Source organism: Toxorhynchites rutilus, chromosome 3 (assembly GCF_029784135.1).
Source record: "Toxorhynchites rutilus septentrionalis strain SRP chromosome 3, ASM2978413v1, whole genome shotgun sequence".
NCBI classification, from domain to species: Eukaryota; Metazoa; Arthropoda; class Insecta; order Diptera; family Culicidae; genus Toxorhynchites; species Toxorhynchites rutilus.
Window position 1 is genome coordinate 9,545,975 of NC_073746.1, and position 21,241 is coordinate 9,567,215.

At 37.9% G+C, this 21,241-nt stretch overlaps 2 protein-coding genes across 2 annotated transcripts in view; both read right to left on the reverse strand.

The window, feature by feature from the left end:
- The window catches only part of LOC129778905 (zinc finger protein 658B), a 65,101-nt gene extending 44,086 nt beyond the window's left edge, over positions 1 to 21,015 (reverse strand). Inside the window, exons 1-7 of the mRNA XM_055786084.1 lie at positions 20,669 to 21,015; positions 13,988 to 14,324; positions 13,772 to 13,869; positions 13,241 to 13,691; positions 3,995 to 4,181; positions 3,049 to 3,132; positions 2,807 to 2,890 (exon numbers count right to left, since the gene is read on the reverse strand). Of these exons, the coding sequence (XP_055642059.1) occupies positions 2,807 to 2,890; positions 3,049 to 3,132; positions 3,995 to 4,181; positions 13,241 to 13,691; positions 13,772 to 13,869; positions 13,988 to 14,324 (1,241 nt within the window). The 5' untranslated portion in view covers positions 20,669 to 21,015. The remainder of the gene's footprint in view (positions 1 to 2,806; positions 2,891 to 3,048; positions 3,133 to 3,994; positions 4,182 to 13,240; positions 13,692 to 13,771; positions 13,870 to 13,987; positions 14,325 to 20,668) is intronic.
- Positions 20,665 to 21,030, reverse strand: LOC129780307 (TOX high mobility group box family member 3-like). Its single transcript, XM_055788410.1, has one exon. The coding sequence runs from the start codon at positions 21,028 to 21,030 to the stop codon at positions 20,665 to 20,667; it is 366 nt and encodes a 121-aa protein (XP_055644385.1).
- Positions 21,031 to 21,241: the final 211 nt, after the last annotated feature.

Consider the following 21,241-nt stretch of genomic DNA (forward strand, 5'->3'; position numbering starts at 1 on the left):
CAATCAACATGATTATTTCGCGTCCATTCAATTCATAGAGAGTTTCATTAGAACTATTTACTACAGAGGTATTCTCTATCGAATGAAAAATTATTCTTTGATTTCGAATTAAGAATATTTCATGAAATAATGAACGCACAGCAAATCGATGGTCAAATCTACTCATCGCAATCTTGGAAATATTTAATACATGGTCCAGTTGATGCTTTGACGAATGCATTATTTTATAACAGAGTTAGAGCGTTTCAAAGATCACTCAAAACATTTTCGACATTTCGCCACAGGAAATGTCTGTTCATTCACACGATCAATTCACATTTAGTCATCAGCGCAATAGAAACCTTTTCCGCAATAGTTTCAAAGGGTACTAATACCTTATTAAAAATATTTTCAATATCTATATATATTTTTTTATTTTTCAACTGCTTATTGACCATCCTGCATTGAGTGTCTAGATAGCTTCCAAAATGCTCGTGGGGAAAAAACATCAGAAAACTCACGACTCAATATTTTTTTACTAATCTTGCACGATAAGTTATTTGTATTGCTCTTTAGTTTTCCTCCACTTAAATCCTTATTAAAACGTCACAGTTTACCAGAGAGCAATTCAACGCCAAATTAATCCTCCGATCCTCCCCATTTTATTGAAATTTTGTTCATTTTTTCCAAAAATGGCCCTGAAGCCTGTTGCCCGATTGAAACATTTTTTTTTTTTGAGAAATTCATTAACCTTCTATTATTTTTTTTACAAATGTTCAAACTATTGAGAAAACTTTCTCATAAATTGAATAAAATATCGAAAACTATTATATCTGTTTAAAATAATATTATTATATATATACCTAAGCTGATCCGAAAAATTTGAAGAGATAGGGGATCATAAAAAATCTTCCACGCTGATGATCAAATCTTAACTAAGAAAGAATTATTGAACTTTCCTTGAGACCGGTTTTTTGCCTTAAAATGACTGAACTGAAAATTCAAAAAGTGCGCACGATGCTTTCATTTGAAAATTTGCATAAAATTATGTTGTGAACACATTTAAATTAGTGGAAGATAGCAAGAAGGATAATAGTGTGGTGTCAAGGAAGGAACAGTAGAGTGGTTGGAGAGCTTCAATTTGGCTGATAGAAACAATCCAGTTTATCATGCATTTTTGGAAAATTAATTAAAAACACAAGATTTGAAGTTGATTCCTTACATTTAAAAGTTGATCCTGGGTTCTATTAATTTGAAAGTTTTACAATTGCATTCTATACTAAATTTTCTTATCTTTCCAATGAACAGTATAATTATTCTAAGGAGCGTACTTTCTAAATTAGAGTCAGTTCAAAACATAAAATTAGACTTAACAAAAATTCAACAATTTTCTAGTTGACAATTGACTACATGCCTAGGATTTTTTCATCAAATATGATCCTCTATCACCTCCTGAAATATTCTATAATTTATCAGAACACTGGCTCAATTGTTTTAAGTTGACGACTAGTGATGCATAGAAAATCTCCTGCAAATGTAAATATTTATTCCTAGAAATTAATGGAAAGAAAATACTTTGGAAAAATGATTTTCACGCAATTCTGTATGAAAAACTATACAGACGTTATTATCATATATTGTTCTCGAGATATAACAAAACGTATAGAAAATTATATTTGATAAAAATCATTTACGCATATCATGGAATCTCAACCATTATGGAATCGTTTAATTTTTATAGTTTTGGCTATGAGGGCTCTGCATATCCCGTAACTATAAAAGTTCGATCATAGGAAATAGTTGGTCATTCACAATTTACGTGAGATATTTTTATAATACAGATTTCACTGAAGAAGATCCATGATATGAGAGAAAATATATGAACGTTTGACTGGGCAGCACTCTCAGGCTTCTCAATCCGTTTATTGATAAATACGCAGAGAAAATTCTTCCTGTCCACGTGGACTCAGTCTATACCCCCTCCCCCCTCTCCGTGGACAAGAGTGGACATTTTCTTACCCCCTAACCCCCCCCCCCCCTAAAGTTGTCCACGTGGTATGTGGACAGCCCCTCGTTCTGACGAACCGACTCAAATGAGCTGCTGTTGAGCGTTCACCCATCTCTACCCTGTACTGCTCTAGTTTTTATTTGTATGTGTTCGATCGTTTTTTTATACAGGCAAACCGGTTTTTGTGCGTTCCCTTTTTGTGCGATTCCTCATTTGTGTGAATGTTTCCGTGAGGTTTTATAAAACAGCTTCCATTATTTTTTCTCATTATTCAGTATATTTTAAGGACAAAAAGAATAACATAGATACGTTGATGAATCTGAATGTTTGAATTCAAAGATATATGTTTGAAGAGATTTAAAAATTCCTAAATTTTTTTAAGAGAATTAAAAAAAAATTATGGCAATGTATATTTTTTTTCATTTTAAATTCAATCGATTTACCACAATTTGTTTCAGAAACTGTCCCGCTACAACTGTTTTCGAGTTATGATTTGAGTGATTTGAAAAATTGGATTTGAGTCGTAGAAAAATCATTATCTCAAGCACCAAATACATGTTGGAAGGTCCTTTTGAATTGAAAAGGGTCATTAAATATTTTTTCCGACAGATTACACTAAATAATACTCCATATATCAACCCACAAAGTGAATGAATGCATGCCACATCCTTGGAATCATTTAACCCAGAAACATTCCGGAATGCCTCCCGCTATCCTCCCTGGGGCAGCATCAGGACGTGTAAAATCGTGAAACTTATCTCTACCACACTACAGGGAACAAGAAAAAAAAAATGATTTAAAAGAAAAGACTGGGCTCACCTCGTGTGATTTGTCAAATGCTCTTTTCGCGTGAACTTCTTCTCGCAATAAGTGCACTGGAACGGGGTCTCTCCGGTGTGTAACCTGCGGGGTCCCGATGAAACCACGTGGAAAATTCGAAAGAAAAAAAAATAACGAAAAAAAAAGAAAGCATTAGTAAAGCAGCAGCCGAGGCACAGGGCATGAATCCGCCGCGACCACGCAGAAAATGAACGGGTACGACCGAAACACAAGAGTCTCACCTGACATGATTGGTAAGGTGTTCTTTTCTCGTGAATTTCTTCCCGCAGTATGTGCACTGATAGGGAGTTTCGCCCGTGTGCAATCTGTCCAGGAGAGAGAAAAAGAAAGAAGATAATGTAGCGTGAGTTCGATCGAAGCTGGCTCTGGAAGAATTGTTTTTTAATCTATCATCACGTAATTTTGATTGCTTTGTCTGCTTTTGACAGTTGCGTTTTCCGGACAAAATAGAGAGAGTGAGAGAGGAAATGTCAGACCACGCGGTTCCCTCGACTTCCAAACAAACCGGAGAGATCACTCGAATTCCACGCTTCAGCGAGTTCAGTCGGAATCCGTTCGTTAACTTTGCACGCACATACCATCGCAAGGGAGTAAGTGCCAGCAATAGTATCAAAGAAGCCGCCAAGGACTGGCGACGCATCTCACCGGAAGAGAAAGAACGCTTCCAGAGACAAGCGGAAGCGGCACCGTACCGAGTCAAAATCCGGGACAGAACGTTCAACAGAATCATCCGATTACTGAACAGCGAAAGCGACGACGAGCAGAGCACCGATTCGGCCACTTATAACAACAAAATGGTCAAAATGGCTCGCCTGATTGAACGCTGGAAACTATGTTCCTATCGTTCGGTAATGTCCCAAAATTCCATCCCTCTCAAATCTGTAAAAAGGATGGGCGGAAAACGAACGCACCCTGATATGTACACCTAATAGATACCATAATTATCCCGTTCTCCGTGATATTTCACTTAAAACTAAATTGTAACAGAAACCCAAATAAAAATAAAATAAAAACACAACGTAAAAGCAGACAAAACAAAACGATTTGCAGTTATCGATCATGTGGAAGACAGAGAGCTCCTTCTGTGTTCAGCGCATTTGGAAGATGAGATTCATCAAACTGTAAGGTGGATAAAGTTGGGGGAAAGGGGGAACGGGTTCTACTCACCTGACGTGGTTCGTAAGGTGTTCCTTCCGGGTGAAGGTCTTGCCACAGTACGGACAGCGGTACGGCGATTCCCCGGTGTGCTGGCGGACGTGATTGGTCAGGTGTTCCTTCCGGGTGAAACTTTTCGCACAGTAGCTGCACTTGAATGGCGATTCGCCCTGCGGATGCTGCTGGCGGACGTGGTTTACTGGAAAAATAGATAGGTCAACGAAACAGAATCCAAGGGTGGGTTAGTGGGTCCAGATGATCTCCGGGACAGTGTGCATCACTTATTGACGACGTGTCATTTGTGGTACCCCTCATACGGGAAGGTGTCTCGATTGGAACAAAAACAAATTAAACATAATGCAAAAAAACGTCAATAAAACATATTCTAAAAACGAAAATATTACCGAAGAATACAAATATCCTTAGTTCGGCTTTGTTCTGACAAATAGATTAATACGATTTGGAAATTATTAGTTGTAAATCCCTACAAAATTATTTTGAATTAGGGTTCCGAGATTCAAACTTTATCAAACTATTTTCTATAACGAGTTTGTTCCACCTGGTTCCTTCTCCGTTACTGGAGATTATCCCAAGTAATCCCAAGTAACGATAGTCGTTCGTCATTTTTTTTACAAATTTTTTACAAATTGTTATTTTCAATGCTATATTGGAGATACTCAAAGTCTACCGGGTTAGCTCATCTTTGAAAGTTTCCTAGTTCGTCCCCCTATCACTATTCTATTAAATAAAAATAAAGCTAAATCGAGACATTCTTGACGACACATGAGACTCGTTCGAACAATTTCAACCAAAGCGTTGAACAACATTACTCAGAATGAGCTGGATCACGCATTTAAATCGCTATTATATTCACGTCACAAATGGTATTGATAATTGAGGAAACTACTCTGATAAGTTAAACCCAGAATTATAAAATCATTTGTTTTAACGTTCATTTCCACTACCAGCCCCGGAACTCAATTGACACAGTGTAAGTCCAATAATACCACCTTCAAATGTTAATGGGTGGTTGAATTTGAAAGCTGAATGTTTTCAATTTTCTATCTGAATGAAGCATTCAAAAGGCATGTACTGACTGTAGTTACAACTTCAAAGCTTTTGCCTCAATTACAAAAACAAAAAATCATAAAACTTGTCACTAATTTTTGTGTTTTTTTTTTGTTGTTTTTTCCAATAGCTACAATTGTTTCAAGGTACTTGAAAGAAAGTTACTTAAAATTTAAAATTCTTAGTAAAACTATAACAAATTTGTGTTTCAGAAATGATATTAAAAAATTATTGATTGGTTTCTTGTTATAAAGGCTTTAAACTAAAAAGTTAATTCGCCTCTAGTTTCGAAGATGGTTAGAAGATGATCTAAACTGAAGATCACCTAGTAAGCGGACACGTAGATGCTTGCGTCCGGGTTTATACCTATATGAAATTTTAGACAAGTTTCTTCGATAATGAATTCGAATCCAATCTTATTAGAGGCAAATAAACTGTAACATTTGAAGCCTCCTTAACACATCAAAAAAGGTATCAAATCTTGAATGCGAATGCAAAATATTTTGAAATTCTCATAATTGCATTATCAAATCTCGCTTTTGAAAAGGTCCTATGTAACATTTACGTCAACTCGAGAAAAACGGAGCTGAAGAACATTTTTTCGCTAATTGTTTTAAAAGGATCGATCTTTATCACTACTCTCACTAGCAGTCAATAATAATTCTGAAAATCCAATCGTAACGGTTGTTTCGTGATTTTAGTTTAAAGTTGGAACCTTGTAGCGAAAAATATTACATTGGACGTTTCGACTGAACCTCATAAAAAGAGTGAAACGAGGCAGCACCGTCTACGTTAATAATCCAAATTTTACTTTAAACTACGATATGAATGCGTACGAAAGTTGATGAAATGTCTTGTAATTTCATTGCCTTTTATTCGAGAGACCTTCAGCCGTAGGCTGGTTCATAAGCCTTGAGGATCCCATGTCTTGTCGTGTTTAAGAAACAAAAGAGATAAAAGGTAAAAGATAAAAGATGAAAGATAAAAAGTAAAAGATACAGCTAAAAGGTAAAAAGTGAATGAATCGTGAATCGTATATCTAAAAATTACAAATTTCAAATCATAATCGTAAGTCATAGATCACTAATCCTGAATCGTATACCTCAAATCGTAAATCGTGAACTCTCAATCGTGAATCGTAAATTGTGGGCCTTATCACGAACGTCACTTCACGGTGAAAACGAAGTGAATTGTATACAACCTTAGGACGGCTGTCATCGTGTGTAGAATCCAGAAGAGTTCATCCGTCGTGACAACTTTGGTGAACCCGGTGTTATTATGAATACCACGATACTGTCATGTCACGGAGAAAAAAAGATATATTTGTCACTTGTGTTTTAGATGGTGAAAGCTAGTCACGCGGAATGGAGTAAGTTTAATTTCGTATTTATTTAGCTGTTTTGCTAACATTTTGAATCTTGTCTTGTCTTGTTTAAGAAACAAAAGATAAACAAACAGCAATTTACCCGCCCGGTGGCATTTTAGAACGAAATTCTGACGTATCCAGAGGACGTAAATTTGTTTATTTGGATTCGGTAAATGCGCTATGGGATGTAATCATGAATTAAAAATGTAGTTCCCGTAGGCCTATTGGAACATGGCGAAGGTCTACTTCCGATTGCCCTGAATGAACATAATCTTTTTGTTTCTATTTTTAGGATTAGACTAAGAGAGAGTTGCAACACCATAAAATGGCAATGGAGACCACTGGCCCAAATACGATCATTATGATTGATTATGTATAATATTGATTTGTTGATGTTTTGAATATAAAATAATAACGGTAAAGTTTTTCCAACATTGCAGAGCTAGTTTTTTGTAATTCAAACATTCACAATAGGCGGCCCATACCAGAATTAGAACGATAGTTATAACTTTTTACGTTATAGATATTTTCAACGGTATTGTTTTGAAGACATACTTTGAATTAAAAAATATCAAAAAAGTGATAAGTTTCAAACAAAGAAAGAATGAGTCTATCATTGCAAAGCATTCACAAGATACTGTTTTTAAATTCTTCTCTAGTTCTTTCTGCATAATTTTGAAATCCGTCTAAAGAAAATCAGAATCACTTTCCGCTTTTGTCAAATTCCTTGAAACCCATCTGATATTTTCTATGAGGATTATGCTTCTGACGCTGCTGTTTAAATGATTAAATCAAACCTCATGTCCCGTATATAGAGGATTAAACTTCGGAATCCCATATGGGAGTAGCTCAGATTATACTGATCGTGAGGTGGATGAATTCGGGTTTGTGAGATATAGATGATATTATTATTCATCAAAATTGTAGAAACGGTTCATAAGAAATGATTCTAAATATTTCTCACTATTCAAACGAGTAAGACAGAGCTAAGTACAAGAGTATGCGATATTTCAATTATTAAACATAATAGTCATGTTTATCTCTAGCGTAAAACTACAAAACCCATATGTTCAACAACTACGTTATTCCCGAGCAACCAAGTATTCCTCCTTATCTTTGAGCCAGCATTTGATTCAGCAAACTAGTCATCGAGATATAATCACAAACTTGCCATTCTAAAATATACGTTTGATTAAATGGAATATTATCTCATATGCTGTATTAATTTTACCTACATAACGTTCAAACGTCCAAAATTATGCAACCGACATAACGTTCAAACACCCGACATTATGCATCCAACATGTCTCTTATAAAAGGGGAATAAACACTTTCACTTCACGGAGTTCATTTTTACACGCAACTGTCCGTGACAATGATGATAAACACAAAAAGATTAAGAGAAGTGTAAGTGAAGTGGAAGCGTTCGTGGCAGTGATGTTCTTGATCAGGCCCTGTGAATCGTAAGTCACGATATATGATATCGTATATTGTAAACCGTAAATTGTAAATCGTGAATGGTATAACGATATCGTTTATCGTAAATCATAAATTGTTATTCTTTAATCATGATCGTATATCGCATGTCGTAAATTGGAATCGCATATATGTGTCGCCTAGTTGCAAAACCGGCCAACTCCTAAAATGAAAATTTTACAGGAAAGACGATTTTCTGTAGTATCATGCTACCTGTTTTGCAACACATCATGATTTTCAAACGCGTGTTTTATGGGGAATTAAACGATATTTGCGCTGTTTCTCACTGCCAATAAGAGGAAAAATGTATCTAAGGTCTAAAGAACCGAAAAAAAACTACTTTCTCACACTTGTCACACTTGGCCGGTTTTGCAACTAGGCGACACATATAATGTCGTATATCGTGAACCATTAAAAAGTACATCGTATATCGTAAATGACAAATTGTTATTCATTGGACGTAAATCGTGACTTATATATTGCAAATCGTAAATTACGAATAACAATCGTACTCGTAAACCTAATATCGTATATCGCATATACTAAACCGTAAGTCGCGAATCGTAAATCGTAAATCGTATATCGAATATTGTATTTCACACATCGTGTATCGAAAAATCGTAAATTGTATGCATGTATACCATGTATCATGAATCGTAAACCATAAATCGTATATCGTATATTGCATACAGCATTTTGTACATCGTAAATTGTGAATCTTATTCATGTATCGTGAATCGTGATCATACAGGGTCTTTCAAATTAAACACTTACGCAACAAATTTCAATAACTTCTGCAAAAGTGAACCGATTTTTTTTAACCGATTTATGAACCGAAATTCTTACCATAAGAGGACAAAGTTTCATTAAGACTTCGGTTGAGCGTTCAATCTGAAAAACCCTGTATATCGCATAGCGTTGATTGTGAATCAGAAATCGCATATCGCAATCGCTGTTTATAAATCGTAAATTCGTGAATCGTTATTTGCAAATCGTGAATCGTATGTCACATATCGTATTCATGTATCGTGAATCGTAAATCGTATTGCATATCATATACTATAAATCGTATATCGTATATCGTGTATCACATATCGTACATCACATATTGCATATTGTCGTGTATATTAAATTCAAAAATATCGTGAAATCTGGCTATCCGATAATCACCATCGTGTGAAGTAGAAGCTGTCAGTTATTCCTGGTGCTTTGAGATATAAATTTTTGTTCACCGGGTGAATTTCTTCAAAGTTTGAGAATAAGCAATAATCAATCGAGCCAAAATCTGGAGAATAAGAAGGCTGATACACCATTTTGCTATCCAATTTAGGTGCGATACAAATACAGCGTCACCATCCCTCTATTCTCTTAGACTTATTTTGCAGACGTCAAAGTTGCCATTGTATATGAATACTATCATGATTTCCGTGGGATAATATTTGATGTTTCATGTAGCACACTTTATACAATTTTACCCCGTCGTCAAAGCTCTATCGAACCGCACTTTCCACTAAAATAAATAGCTAATTTGCGTGAATCTATAGGATGGATTCAACGAGTAATGGGGGTCTTCGTAGCCTAATTGGTTGCGTGTCCGCTGCTAAGCGAACAATCATGAGCTCATAACTCAGGGCCCTTAGGGACCATCTTTGTGTGTTATTCTAGCCACTATGTCCACGCAACAATCATCATGTGACGGTAATCTCAGTCCCTTACCGCTCATATTACGGTCTGCTGCATAGGTAATTGGTGCTATTTATAACACAACAATGGAAGCCTCATATCAAAAGTCCCGCTGTTTATATAGTCCAACTGTGAGCATTCGAACAATAGGAATACAAAAGGAATCAATAGGAATACTCTTACGCCTAAATGGCTACCGTGTAATATACAACATAAGAAAAAATGTACACGATAAATTCGGCTCTGTTACAGCTGTATTGCTAAATGAGCCTAATATAAATAAAAATCACATGGGTTAAAAAAATAATCACTGTAAGTCACTGTAAGAATCTACTTGCAGAAAGATTCCGTCATGGATTCGTCGGAGTGGCACCCATCAACTCATAAACTGACGTTCGTCGAAATAAACTCGATTAAGTCATTTCCTTTGATTATTTTTGTAGAATTTTTCAGTTGAAACTGAATCTAAAGTCATGAAATTTGATCTACTATGCGATTTTGGAACAGAATCATACGAGTGTTCATAAATTCTTTCACACAGCGGAACTTTTATGACGAAACAATTACCTTGTAATTTTCATAAATCACATATTATTTGGGAGATGAAATAGTATAGTATATTAAATACTTGTTTTCTTCCAAAAACATTGTGTTACTTCCAGAAATATTATTTAGAAAAATGAAAAATTGGTGGTTGTGTCAAGGACATGACAGCAGTGTTGTTATTCGATTATTTTTTTTTAATCTTCCGATATTACTTTATAACTTATTACTTACTTAACTTAATATTACTTAATATTATATTATTAATATTACTTAATAAACTCTTTAGTAAAATTTTGCGTTGGCCCTGAAAAGAGGGGACGAATTGCGTGGTTTTGTAGAAGCAACTGAAGATGGTTGATTCTCGTTCTCATGAGAACATTACACAAAGTGGTCATATGTTGAAATATGCATCTTGTAGAGGCTTCAAACCTTAAAAGTGATCGTCTCTAGACTTGAGGTTATAAGGTTATAAATGCGGCGATTTTTTTCGATACTGATACACTGTGATCAAAGGCGATTACATATTTGTTCCACCACCATCATTATCTATATAACGAGAAATGAGTCGCCAAATGTGTTGTTAAGTGCATAACTCGAGACCGGATTATTCAATTTGTGTTGTCTGTATTTTGTTGTGTTCGTCTCTGTTTGTAAAATGAGCAAATTCGGGAAAATTGAATTCCCATATGTTCTGCAGTGATTTTTTTTCAGAGCAACGATTTTGAAAGAAGGAACGAACATATAGCTGGTGAAAGATTTAGGCAACAGCGATCTGCATCATCAAATTGTATCAAACGCCAATCGTAGAGTTAGAAGAAATGCCGTGAATGTCAGATTATAATGCGCGACTTTCCAATATGAGTGCACGATTGTCTAAAAGGAGCTGTTTAGGTATTGTACTAAAGTTTCATTATAAAACGTAAAGGTACAGGTGGCAAAGTCAAATTACAACCGTTGACGCAAAAACCAGATCTCTTGCGCTCTTAATTTTACTAACACTTTTCAATATCAGGACATTCCATAACGGATGCCCAATGATAGCTTTTGCTTGCGCTCTTACTTTCACTAACACTTTTCAGAATTAAGACATTCCATAACGGATGCCCAATGATAGCATTCAAACGACGTCATTCGGTCCGCCCTATTATATAAAACGAATCGATGAGTCGAAACAATCACTATCACTATCACATCGAGCAAAATGTCGTTTTTTGTAAATCGAGATAATTTCATACCAAGCTCCACGATGATCCTCGATGCGGATTATTCGCGCAAGCGAATCCCATAGTAAATCTATGGACCTTCCCAAAATTTGTCTGTGAGTGGTAAACTCAAGTTCTTGTGTTTTGGTCATGGCTTTCACACCATCTAACCATTGGTGTCCACGACCTTGCAGATGGATAGTTTGATGATTTCTGTGTTGATAAAACATAGTTTTCATGCTGAAATATCTTTGTTCGTGTTTACACATTATTTTAAGGCCCTTCTTACATTATCCGTGATTATCGTTATTCGCGAAGACCTTGCCAGACGATTCCGCGGATAATCGGGGTTCTTCTACTGTAACAGATTCGAGGGAAAATTCATCATCGAATCAGATCTTCAGCGAATGAAAAACACAAATATCACCAAATTTATATTTCTTTGGCAATTCAGAGACCAAAATCAGTTTCAAAACTATTTTGAGCGGAGCGAAGTTTCTCCAGTTTACTAGTTCCACATAATGAACAAACACATCACTATGATACATATGAAAAAAAAACAATGTATGCGTTTGATGCAAAAATATATAAGCAATCTCAATATGAAATCAGACGCGAGGCATCATTTTATCGATTTAAAATTGCGAACAATTTTGCTAGCGACATGCGGCCGAGCATTGTCGTGCTGCAAAATAACTTTATCGTGTCTTTGCTTGTATTGTGGCCGTTTTTCCTTCCTTATACCGGCTCAAACGCATCAATTGTCGTCGGTAGAGGTCCCTCGTAATAATTTAATTCGGTTTTAGCAGCTAATAGTACACAACACCCAGCTGGTCCCACCAAATAGACAGCATAACCTTCTGGCCGTGAATATTCCGCGCGGCCGTCGATGTTGATGCATGGCCGGGGTATCCAGAAGTTGCTTTACCTTTAGGATTGTCGTAATGGACCCACTTTTCATTGCCAGTAACGATTCGATTCAATAATGCCGTTTTATGCCGTTGTACCAGTTTTACGCACGTGAAAAAACGGCGTTCGACGTCTGGTGGCTTCAATTCATACGGCACCCATCTTTCGGACCATTCCCATTGCTTTTAATTGATCGGATATGGTTTGCTGAGCTACTTTAAGTGTATCTGCAAGTTCTTGTTGCATTTGTGACGGATCTTGATCTAGTAAAGCCTCCAATTCTTCATCTTCAAACTTTTTTGGCGGTCCAAAAAATTAAAATTAAAAATTACCACTTTTCAACCGTGCAAACCACGTCTGACACGTCGGCTCAGTTGGAGCATGGTCACCATAAACTTCCTCCAAAATGCGATGACTTTCCGCAGTTTTTTTCTTCATATTGATGTAACGAAGTAACACTCCCCGCAAAAACATTCTCGTTGGTTTCCAACGAATGTCTGGAAATTTGATTCACTAGAATAATAATCAGGTTACACCATCTGTTGTAAAACCGAAGAAACTTACCGGTACACCTAATAATAATCACTTGGATCAAATTTTGTGCGAGATTGCGACAAAAAGTAAAAAATACGAGTTAACAAAATATCAATATTTAAACCCTGTCAGAGAATCTTCATTCTCATAAAAGATATAAAATAATTTTTCAAACTCGTGTCAAAAGAGTTATAAAGATATGAAAAGTATTGTCCTCTTTCAGCGTTATGTTAACGGGAGGAGAAATTGAACATCAGCAATTCTCAGACAAGAACATCTGATTCAAAATGCCAGTTCTCAACCAACCATCATTTATTTAAATATGCACTGGCTTCTGCAAGCGTAAATTCGCGCGTTGTTTTCCCAATGTCAAAAAATGAAAAATAAGACTGAAAATCCTGATATTTGAACTCAACAAAAAAAAAATATTAACCAACACAAAACAAAACTTCCAAATTTCAGAACAAAACTCACATTTACCATTACTATGACCGCCGCTGGTCGTCGCAGTATTGGTAGCGGATGATGGCACTAGGCTAGCGGACGGGCCCGTTAGCATGTCGGAGGGAAGCTTTCCGAAAACTTCGTGGTACGACAGAAATTGACTGAGATCCTCGATGTTGACTTTCAACATTTCCACGTTGTTGGGCGGCTTGCTCGGATCGTGGTGCTCCGGCATGTTGATCTTGACGATCGAACCGTCCGGCCCCCGGACATCCATCAGATGGGCGGGCAGCGAGGGCACCTTGAACTCGGGCTTCACGATCGGAATCGGCTGCGGTGGAGGCGGATGCGCCGACTGGGGTGGACCCTGCGTCGGCGGGGGCGGTGGATGGTGACCGCTGCCACTGTGGGCCGGATGCACCTGCATGTTGCCTAAATACTGGGGTTTCGTGTGGTCCGTCGGGACAGTGCCGTTCAATTGCTAGGGAGGGAGGGCCAATCATAAAACAATAAAACGAGACACGTAAGAATCACCACAAACTATGGAGGGGAGAGTGTTACCTGTAGATGAGCTCCGGACGGTGGCGCTGGATGACCGCTGCTACCTCTACTACTGTGCGTAGCAGGAGGTCCCGAAAGATTCGTTAAGTGTGTTGATCCTGAATTGGGTAGAAATCGATTTTATACAAAAACTGTTAGCAATGCTCTCTTACAATCTAGCAAGATTTTTATTTTCGTTTCGCCCCTCTACTTAGTGGTAGCAAAACTAGTGCACACCTATAGCCGATGTTGGTACAGTTGGTGCCGAGCTGGCACTTGGGGGCGGTGGCCCTGGCACACCACCCGGATTATGGTAGAGTCCCGGCGCAGCCGGTCCTAGCGGGTGATTGCCTCCCGCGGGATGACGACTTCCTCCGCCCTTAGACGATGTCGTCGATGACGGCGGCTGATGGGACGGAGGCGGTTGTTGATGCTGCTGCTGTTGCTGTTGGTGCTGCGAAGATGGTGGATGCTGCTGCTGATCCGATTGCTGGTGGTGCGGATGCTCAACTTTAGGTATAGGATACACGTTTGAATTTTGAATCAAATTGGTCAGCACCCAAAATTTATTCATCTACAAAAAGAGAACATGAAGGATTAGAACGGGCGTCCGTGGATACTGGTACGCACTTTGTATCTTATGCAGACGCGTTTTCAGAAGTGAAATCTACGTGTTTTTATACTATACTACGTATCCCACAAAATTGGTTTTTACTATTATCTAGGATGCAATTGTCATTATTAGAAAGCCCTAATATAGTGGGCATTTTTTATTTTTTTTTTTGCTTTGTGATGTATTACTTCTGATGATTAAGCCTGGAGTGGTTGGGGTGCAAAAGTGCCGCTTTGGAAGCTTCTGGTTCTTGGGTAGCCGCAGTTGCATTCGATTGGAGCATTCTCTCCCACATGTGCAGATCTAATTCTTGAAGCTAACGCTTTTCATATTTTCCTACAAATTTTGGCGAAACGACACATCATCAGAAATAATGTCACACGTGGTTGTTATTATTTGGTTTGAGAAAAACACAAAACAGTTGCTGCGACTTTCGATCGATGTTAAAAAGAGGTAATGGAAGCAATACGAATAATTCGTCAAGAATCTGTTTGTGATAAGTGATTTTAATACCAATACCAACACCGATACTACGCAACCAATAATAGACACCACCAAAAGACTACGGTGAAAGACGCATCAGCTGCTTCGAGTGAGTGAGTGTGTAATGGAACAAACGTCTTACCTTTAGAAATAATCAACAAAAAGGGGGAGAGGAATTTGTTTGATCGAAATCGTTTAAAAGAACACAGTTTGTGTAACAGAAGGAGCTATTATTCTATCTTCCAATTATGATTGACATCTGAAAATGTTTTGAAGAAAAGAAGAGAGAAAGTGATAAACGCTGAATTAGTTACCAAAATAAACGAAAAAAATGAAATGTTCTGAAGAGCAGAGAGAAGTTTAACAACAACAACAACAACATATGAGAAACTAGACAAATAAGAAGGGAGTGGGGAATGCAGACGCAAAGAGTGCATGCTGTTTACAAAAACCGGGGCCAAAGAGGAATAGAAACAAAATAATCCTCTTTCCTCGCTGCACTCATGCTGCGCCATAAACATATTTCTTTTCCCGAAAGAATGACTCCGCTGCTTTCTTGGGTTCGGTCAGCGGGGGAAAAATGTGTTCTAGCCGTTGAGAGCACACCGTATATCCTACATATATAAACAACGGCGAGGCGATCGGTCCACAATGTTACAAGAGGTTTTTAACCTTCCCCTCAAAGCGAGACGACCAGACCAAAACACTCACAAGTAATACACACTCGTGATACAACATTTAACATACATTGTAATCATCCCCTTCGCGGCTCTAAAGAAGGGAAAAGGCGCGTTCGGTATCTCGCGTCTGCGATTCGCACACACAAACCAACCCACACACACACACACGCTCACACAACGCGCGGCGGGTTGTTGCAAAGGGTGCGGGCTCTGAAACCAGACACAAGAAACACGAGGGAACCCCACACCCAACTTCGTCTGGTTCAAATCTTATGCGCGCCGCTGTGTTGTACATTCTGAGGCGCTGCCACTGCTCTCTCATTGCACAAACCCGCATTTGCCCGCCGTCGTCGTTAGCATCGATTCCGCCGCAGCCGAAGCCGCCGTCGCACACGGTTCGAGAGGGGTGCACCGCACAGCACAGCACAGTCTGTCGAGCACGCGAATCGTAGCTTGAGAGCGCGAAAACGAGATGGAGCGAAAACAAGTGAGCTAGAGAGGGAGAAAAGGGAACACGCGAAAGAAAGCGAAGCTTGCGACGGGTGAGAGGTGTTGTTACCGTCCGATGGAGCAATCTTGAACACGATGAGAATTCATATAACTCTAAATTTCAATTGATTATCTCGTGAATAAAAAAAAACTAAAAAAGATTTAATTTTCTTCTTCCGAGATAGCACTGCCAAATAACACGCCTTTTTTATACAGTAAAACCGGGAGCACTTTGTTATGTGTTTAAGTGTTCCCCGAATGTGTAATTTGTCTTTTGAGAAGAGAAAATACCACCACTAGTCGCATAGCACAAACGTTTCAGTGCAACAGTCAAAAGCTTCTCGAATCGTTTTCCAGCCAATTTTTGATCGAAATCAATGACGGAAACCAGTAACATCCCTTCGCATACCAGACAAAATTACAGCATTTGTCTGTCATAAAATGTTGACGAGTTTTTTGTATCCATCCATCATTAGTTGCACCATGTGAAATATTGTGGATTGCACCTAAATTCAAAAGCTTTTCTTCTCCATTTTGGAAGTCCAGGCTTCCTTTCTCATGTTCATCTCTAAATCTGACATTCATATCTATTTGCAACCTCTATGTAGACTTGTTCAAAGACTCGTCGACACAAACGATACCGTATAGCTTGAAAATTGACTATGAAAATTGCCAAAAATCTATACCTTCGCTTCAGTTAACAGATGGGAAAGAATGCCAGAAAAATGTATGACTCGAACGTAACTTTCTGCTTCGCATACATATCTGCCAGCAGAAACAGCGCGAATGTAGAAGCCTTCTGATGGACTAACTTCACCTACTGACAAAACTAAACTACATACTAAAAAACCTACTGTCAAATACATTTTATTCTGTATCACTGTCTTTCTGATTACTGCAGTAATCCAAATTATAATCGTCGGAATAGCATTTTTTCCAGATTGGTGACGAAATTCTCTGATTTGCCCTGACATTTTATGAATTCCCTGATTTTCAAGAGTTTTCTAGGTAGTCGACACCCTGAGGTAATTCTCAAATTCCATTATATTTTAAAATAATGGCTGCGGTATTGTTGGATAACTGATAACAATAGAAACCAAACATGATAGATAAACAGTTCATTCCTTGAAGAGTATTTAAAACGTTTATCAACTCGAAATTGTATCGGTTTGCCAATTTATAGCAATTAAAATGAGCAAGTTAAACTAGTTAGTATTTTTAAAATCATTTGTTGTTCATATATGTTGATGCTTGCCATTCATATATGAGGGGCTTAGAATGCAAGGGATGTAAGTGACTTGATCGATTTCTCTTCATCGACTTTTTCTTTAGTTAATAACTCAACTGCAAAAACGATGAGTTTCGTGTGAGTTTCCTATATAATCCGATAGATGAGGTTCTTACCTGTCTTCCACAATGTCAAATACAGCTGGGAATGAGTTTGCAGCTAAGTTATGACCAAAAGAGCGAGAAATCGAAATGCGGAACGTAGATAAATCGATCAAATCACTTACACCCCTGTCATTCTAAGCCCCTCATATGTTAACGCAGCACTTGGAATATTGTTCTAAAAATTTGCTTAAACAAAGACTTCTAAAGGTATTTAATTTTTAATTACTACTAAAAGTGTACGATATTAATTCGGGAGACATTTTTATGTGAACAAACCACCATTTTAGAGCACCTCCAGGAAATGTTTAAATTCGTTAAAAATGCAATAAGTTTACATCCTACTGTGTGAGATCATGCAGTTTTAGAGATGTTGTAGCTCCAGCTCAACTTTGTAGAACAATTTTCTTTTCACCAGTGGTAAAACAATCCTGGTATGGTACGAAGGACTGGATGTTCCCAACTATTCTCGACGAAAACGGTATTAGGAACAACTTCCGAGCCGAGGCGAGCGCAACAAGGCCATCATAGCAGAAAAATAACGTCTCCGCGAGATCAGATATTCGGAAGACTCAAAAGGATCATCAGGAGTTGGATTTTGGGTAAGCAATGGTAATAATAATTTGATTCCCAGCAAAAACGTTGCGGACGTCTGCCAGGTTTTCTTCCGAAGAACACATCTCCGAAGCAACCACAATTTCATCTGCCAAGCCGCTGTTGGACGTCTCCGATTCGGCGAGCGCCATTGATGCAATTGGCAATATTCCACAAAAAATATGGTATTTTCATTTTTTGTCGTTTTTTAGGCAAACATAAAAAATGTTTATTGGCGATATTTTAAAGCGGACATTTCACTCTACATAATGTGAAACTTTAAAAAATATCAAAAGATGTAAAAAAAAACTTTGTTCTACAAAATTGATTAAAATAACTGGAACTACAATTTCTACCTGAACTCGTTTTCTGGACCATTGTGCAGTGTTTTTGGGGTTAATGGACTGTGGCAATTATATTGCCGCCGTTATTTTTAGTTATTTGGAACACATATTACAAAGGTAAATATGTGTTCTTCCTTATGTAAGGATTTTGTTTTACTGACACTTGAGTCGATTTATTGCCTAGTTTCCACGGCCTTATAAATATAAATAAACATTTAATTATTCGACAACTCACTCTTGAGCGCAGAAAATGTGTACTATCTATTGACTGTTAGTTCGCAACATCTTTTAGTGCTTATAGTGCTTAGCTCGGATTTGAGTTCTTTTTTAAAACTTATGAGCGCCTGCCGAAAATCCATTTTACGGTCCATGGATGTTTTGTATTGAGATATAAAACTTGAAGTTAGAACTTTTTGAAGTATTATGATTTACTGCACTGCGCTTTCTGGTCCGGACGTAACAACGTAACAGTTAATGGTGGCCACTACAGGGCTATGACTATGAGAATCATTCTGCAATGATGTTGAACCGCATAAGCTTTTGATCAATGATTTTATAACTAATATTGCAATATTTGTCTAAAATGCTAACAGTCTGTATTTTTTATATTACGAGACAACACCATCTATAACTGAATGACAGAAAAAAGTTTCTAAAGGTATAAGCGGAGCAACAATACAAATTAATGCACTTATCTTGGATACATTATGTTCAAATAACTTCAGTAGATTTGTATTTAAAATGAATTTTTTTTTCTGTTAGTTCTTTAATCATTCGATAATTGAATGAGGAATGAATCCGAAAATCTAACTAAAAGGCTTTCGAAATCTTCTAAATGAAGAAATGAACAGATTTACGCAATGAATGACCGTTCCCCCAAGTTAATTGTAGAAGTTGAACAGAAAAAACATCGACTCTGTTCATTTTGGCATTGTAAAGGAACACAATGGAGATTGTTTTGTTTTCCAACAAAATTGAAGATAAAAATCATTATTTCATCAGAGTTCTCACGTGCTTTTACTAAAAAGATTTGAAGAACATGGATATAACATGCATAAATATAGCATATCATAATAAATTGATATATTGATTTGTTCTTCTTTCTTCTTCTTCAATGGCACTAACGTTCCATGAGGAACTTCGCCGTCTCAACGTAGTATTACTTGCGTTGTTTTTATTAGTACTTAGTTGAGATTTCTATGCCAAATAACACGCCTTGAATGCATTCTGAGGCAAGCTCTAGAATACGCGTGATCACAGTGACATATGCCGACTGAATGAAATGGTATGATAATCACTTCATTCGAAGGATAAAATGTCTAGGAGTTATATCCTCGATTCTTATTCCGAAAATTTTAAAAATGCTTCGAATGCATACTATTGATATCAAAAAGATCTGTCAGTTACGATTGTCCAGTAAAAGCATAGGTAAGAGCATGCTTCGCTCCCATACAAAGCATTGTGCTCTCTGTGACAAATCTGTTTCTATTTTGCTACCGGTCTCAACGGAGCCGATGCACATAATTCGGGGACACTTGTTCTCGTATGTATTGCACATTGAAAAGTGTTTCCCTAACACAGACGCAAAATCAAGGAGCCCGAGGAAAAACATCATTGCATATACATGCAAGCTGCGGTTGCATTTTTTCAACTACAAATATGTTCCCCTAACAAGGACTACTGAAACGAACATCATGGCTTTATCGTTACCCATCGGTGATCGTCGAAAATCCAAGCAACTAGCCAGGAATTTTGATGTCATTGGCCCTTGTTAGCGCTACAAAATACTTGCACTAATGTGTACCTAATTCTTAAATTTCTATAATGTTCGTTTTCGCCAGCATCAATTTCAAAGTCCTACGTTAACAATGCGGTAGTATCTTAGACACCACATTTGGGTCGAGGTTGCGTTATTTTCTGTGTATTAAAGATAGGAAACTGCGTTACGTAGGGGGGAGGGGGTCCAAAATCCTGATTTTTAGCGTTACGTAATTTGTGCACGACGCCTAAGCTGATATACATTCAAGTTAACGACAATTTGATTTTGTCTCTCAATCAATGCTTAAAAATTGTTCATTATTCAGTTTACCCAACCTCGGTAGCATCCTGCACAAGCATAAATCACAACAATTTAAATAGTAAACATCTCGTACCCAAAACAATCCAAGAATGCTCCAACCTACGGTAACGAAACTCCCCACGGATAAGGGCTGCTTCTTCGCTTTCTTTGGTCTGTGCGCGCACAGATGATGGAGAAGATACCGTGTGGAAAATGAATATTGAAAAATAAAACGAGAAAAGGAGTCAAAATGCTGAAAACGCTTACATCAAAAGCTCTCCTCCTCCACTGGTGGTGGTGCTGCTGCTGCTGGCGGCGGTGCTGACAATATTCTGTATGAAAGACGACGTCGCCGCTGCCGCGGCTGCTGCTGCTGTCGCTGACGTCGCGCCCCAACCAGTTTTTATGCGCTGCTGCTGTTGTTGTTGTTGGTGCTGTTGCTGCTGGTGGTGTTGTTGCACTTGTAGTAGTGTAGCCGCCGCCGCCGCCTGCTGCTGATGTTGCTGTTGAAGTGGTGGTTGGAGGTATTGATGATAGTGGTGGTGCTGGCGGTGCTCCCGTTCCAAATGTGAAAGAACTTGCTGCTGCTGCTGCTGCTGATGTCGGAGAAGAGGATTACCGGAATCCATTTGCCGGAACGGAGCCCCAATCCAGAAGACCACCCTCCACTAATTTACACCACCTTCTGCCGGGATTATTCCGTTTTCGGCTCTTTGTTCGAAAACGCACACAGTACTTGTGTTATTGGCGATTGCCTTTTTCACTTGTCTTCTACACTTTCAAACATTTCCAATCAGATCACAGATCGTTTGCACTAGGTTCCGCTCTATTTTCCTACTG

Bases quoted from the DNA above. Each gene is read 5' to 3' on its own strand.
- LOC129780307 (XM_055788410.1), bottom strand. From the start codon at position 21,030: ATGGATTCCGGTAATCCTCTTCTCCGACATCAGCAGCAGCAGCAGCAG.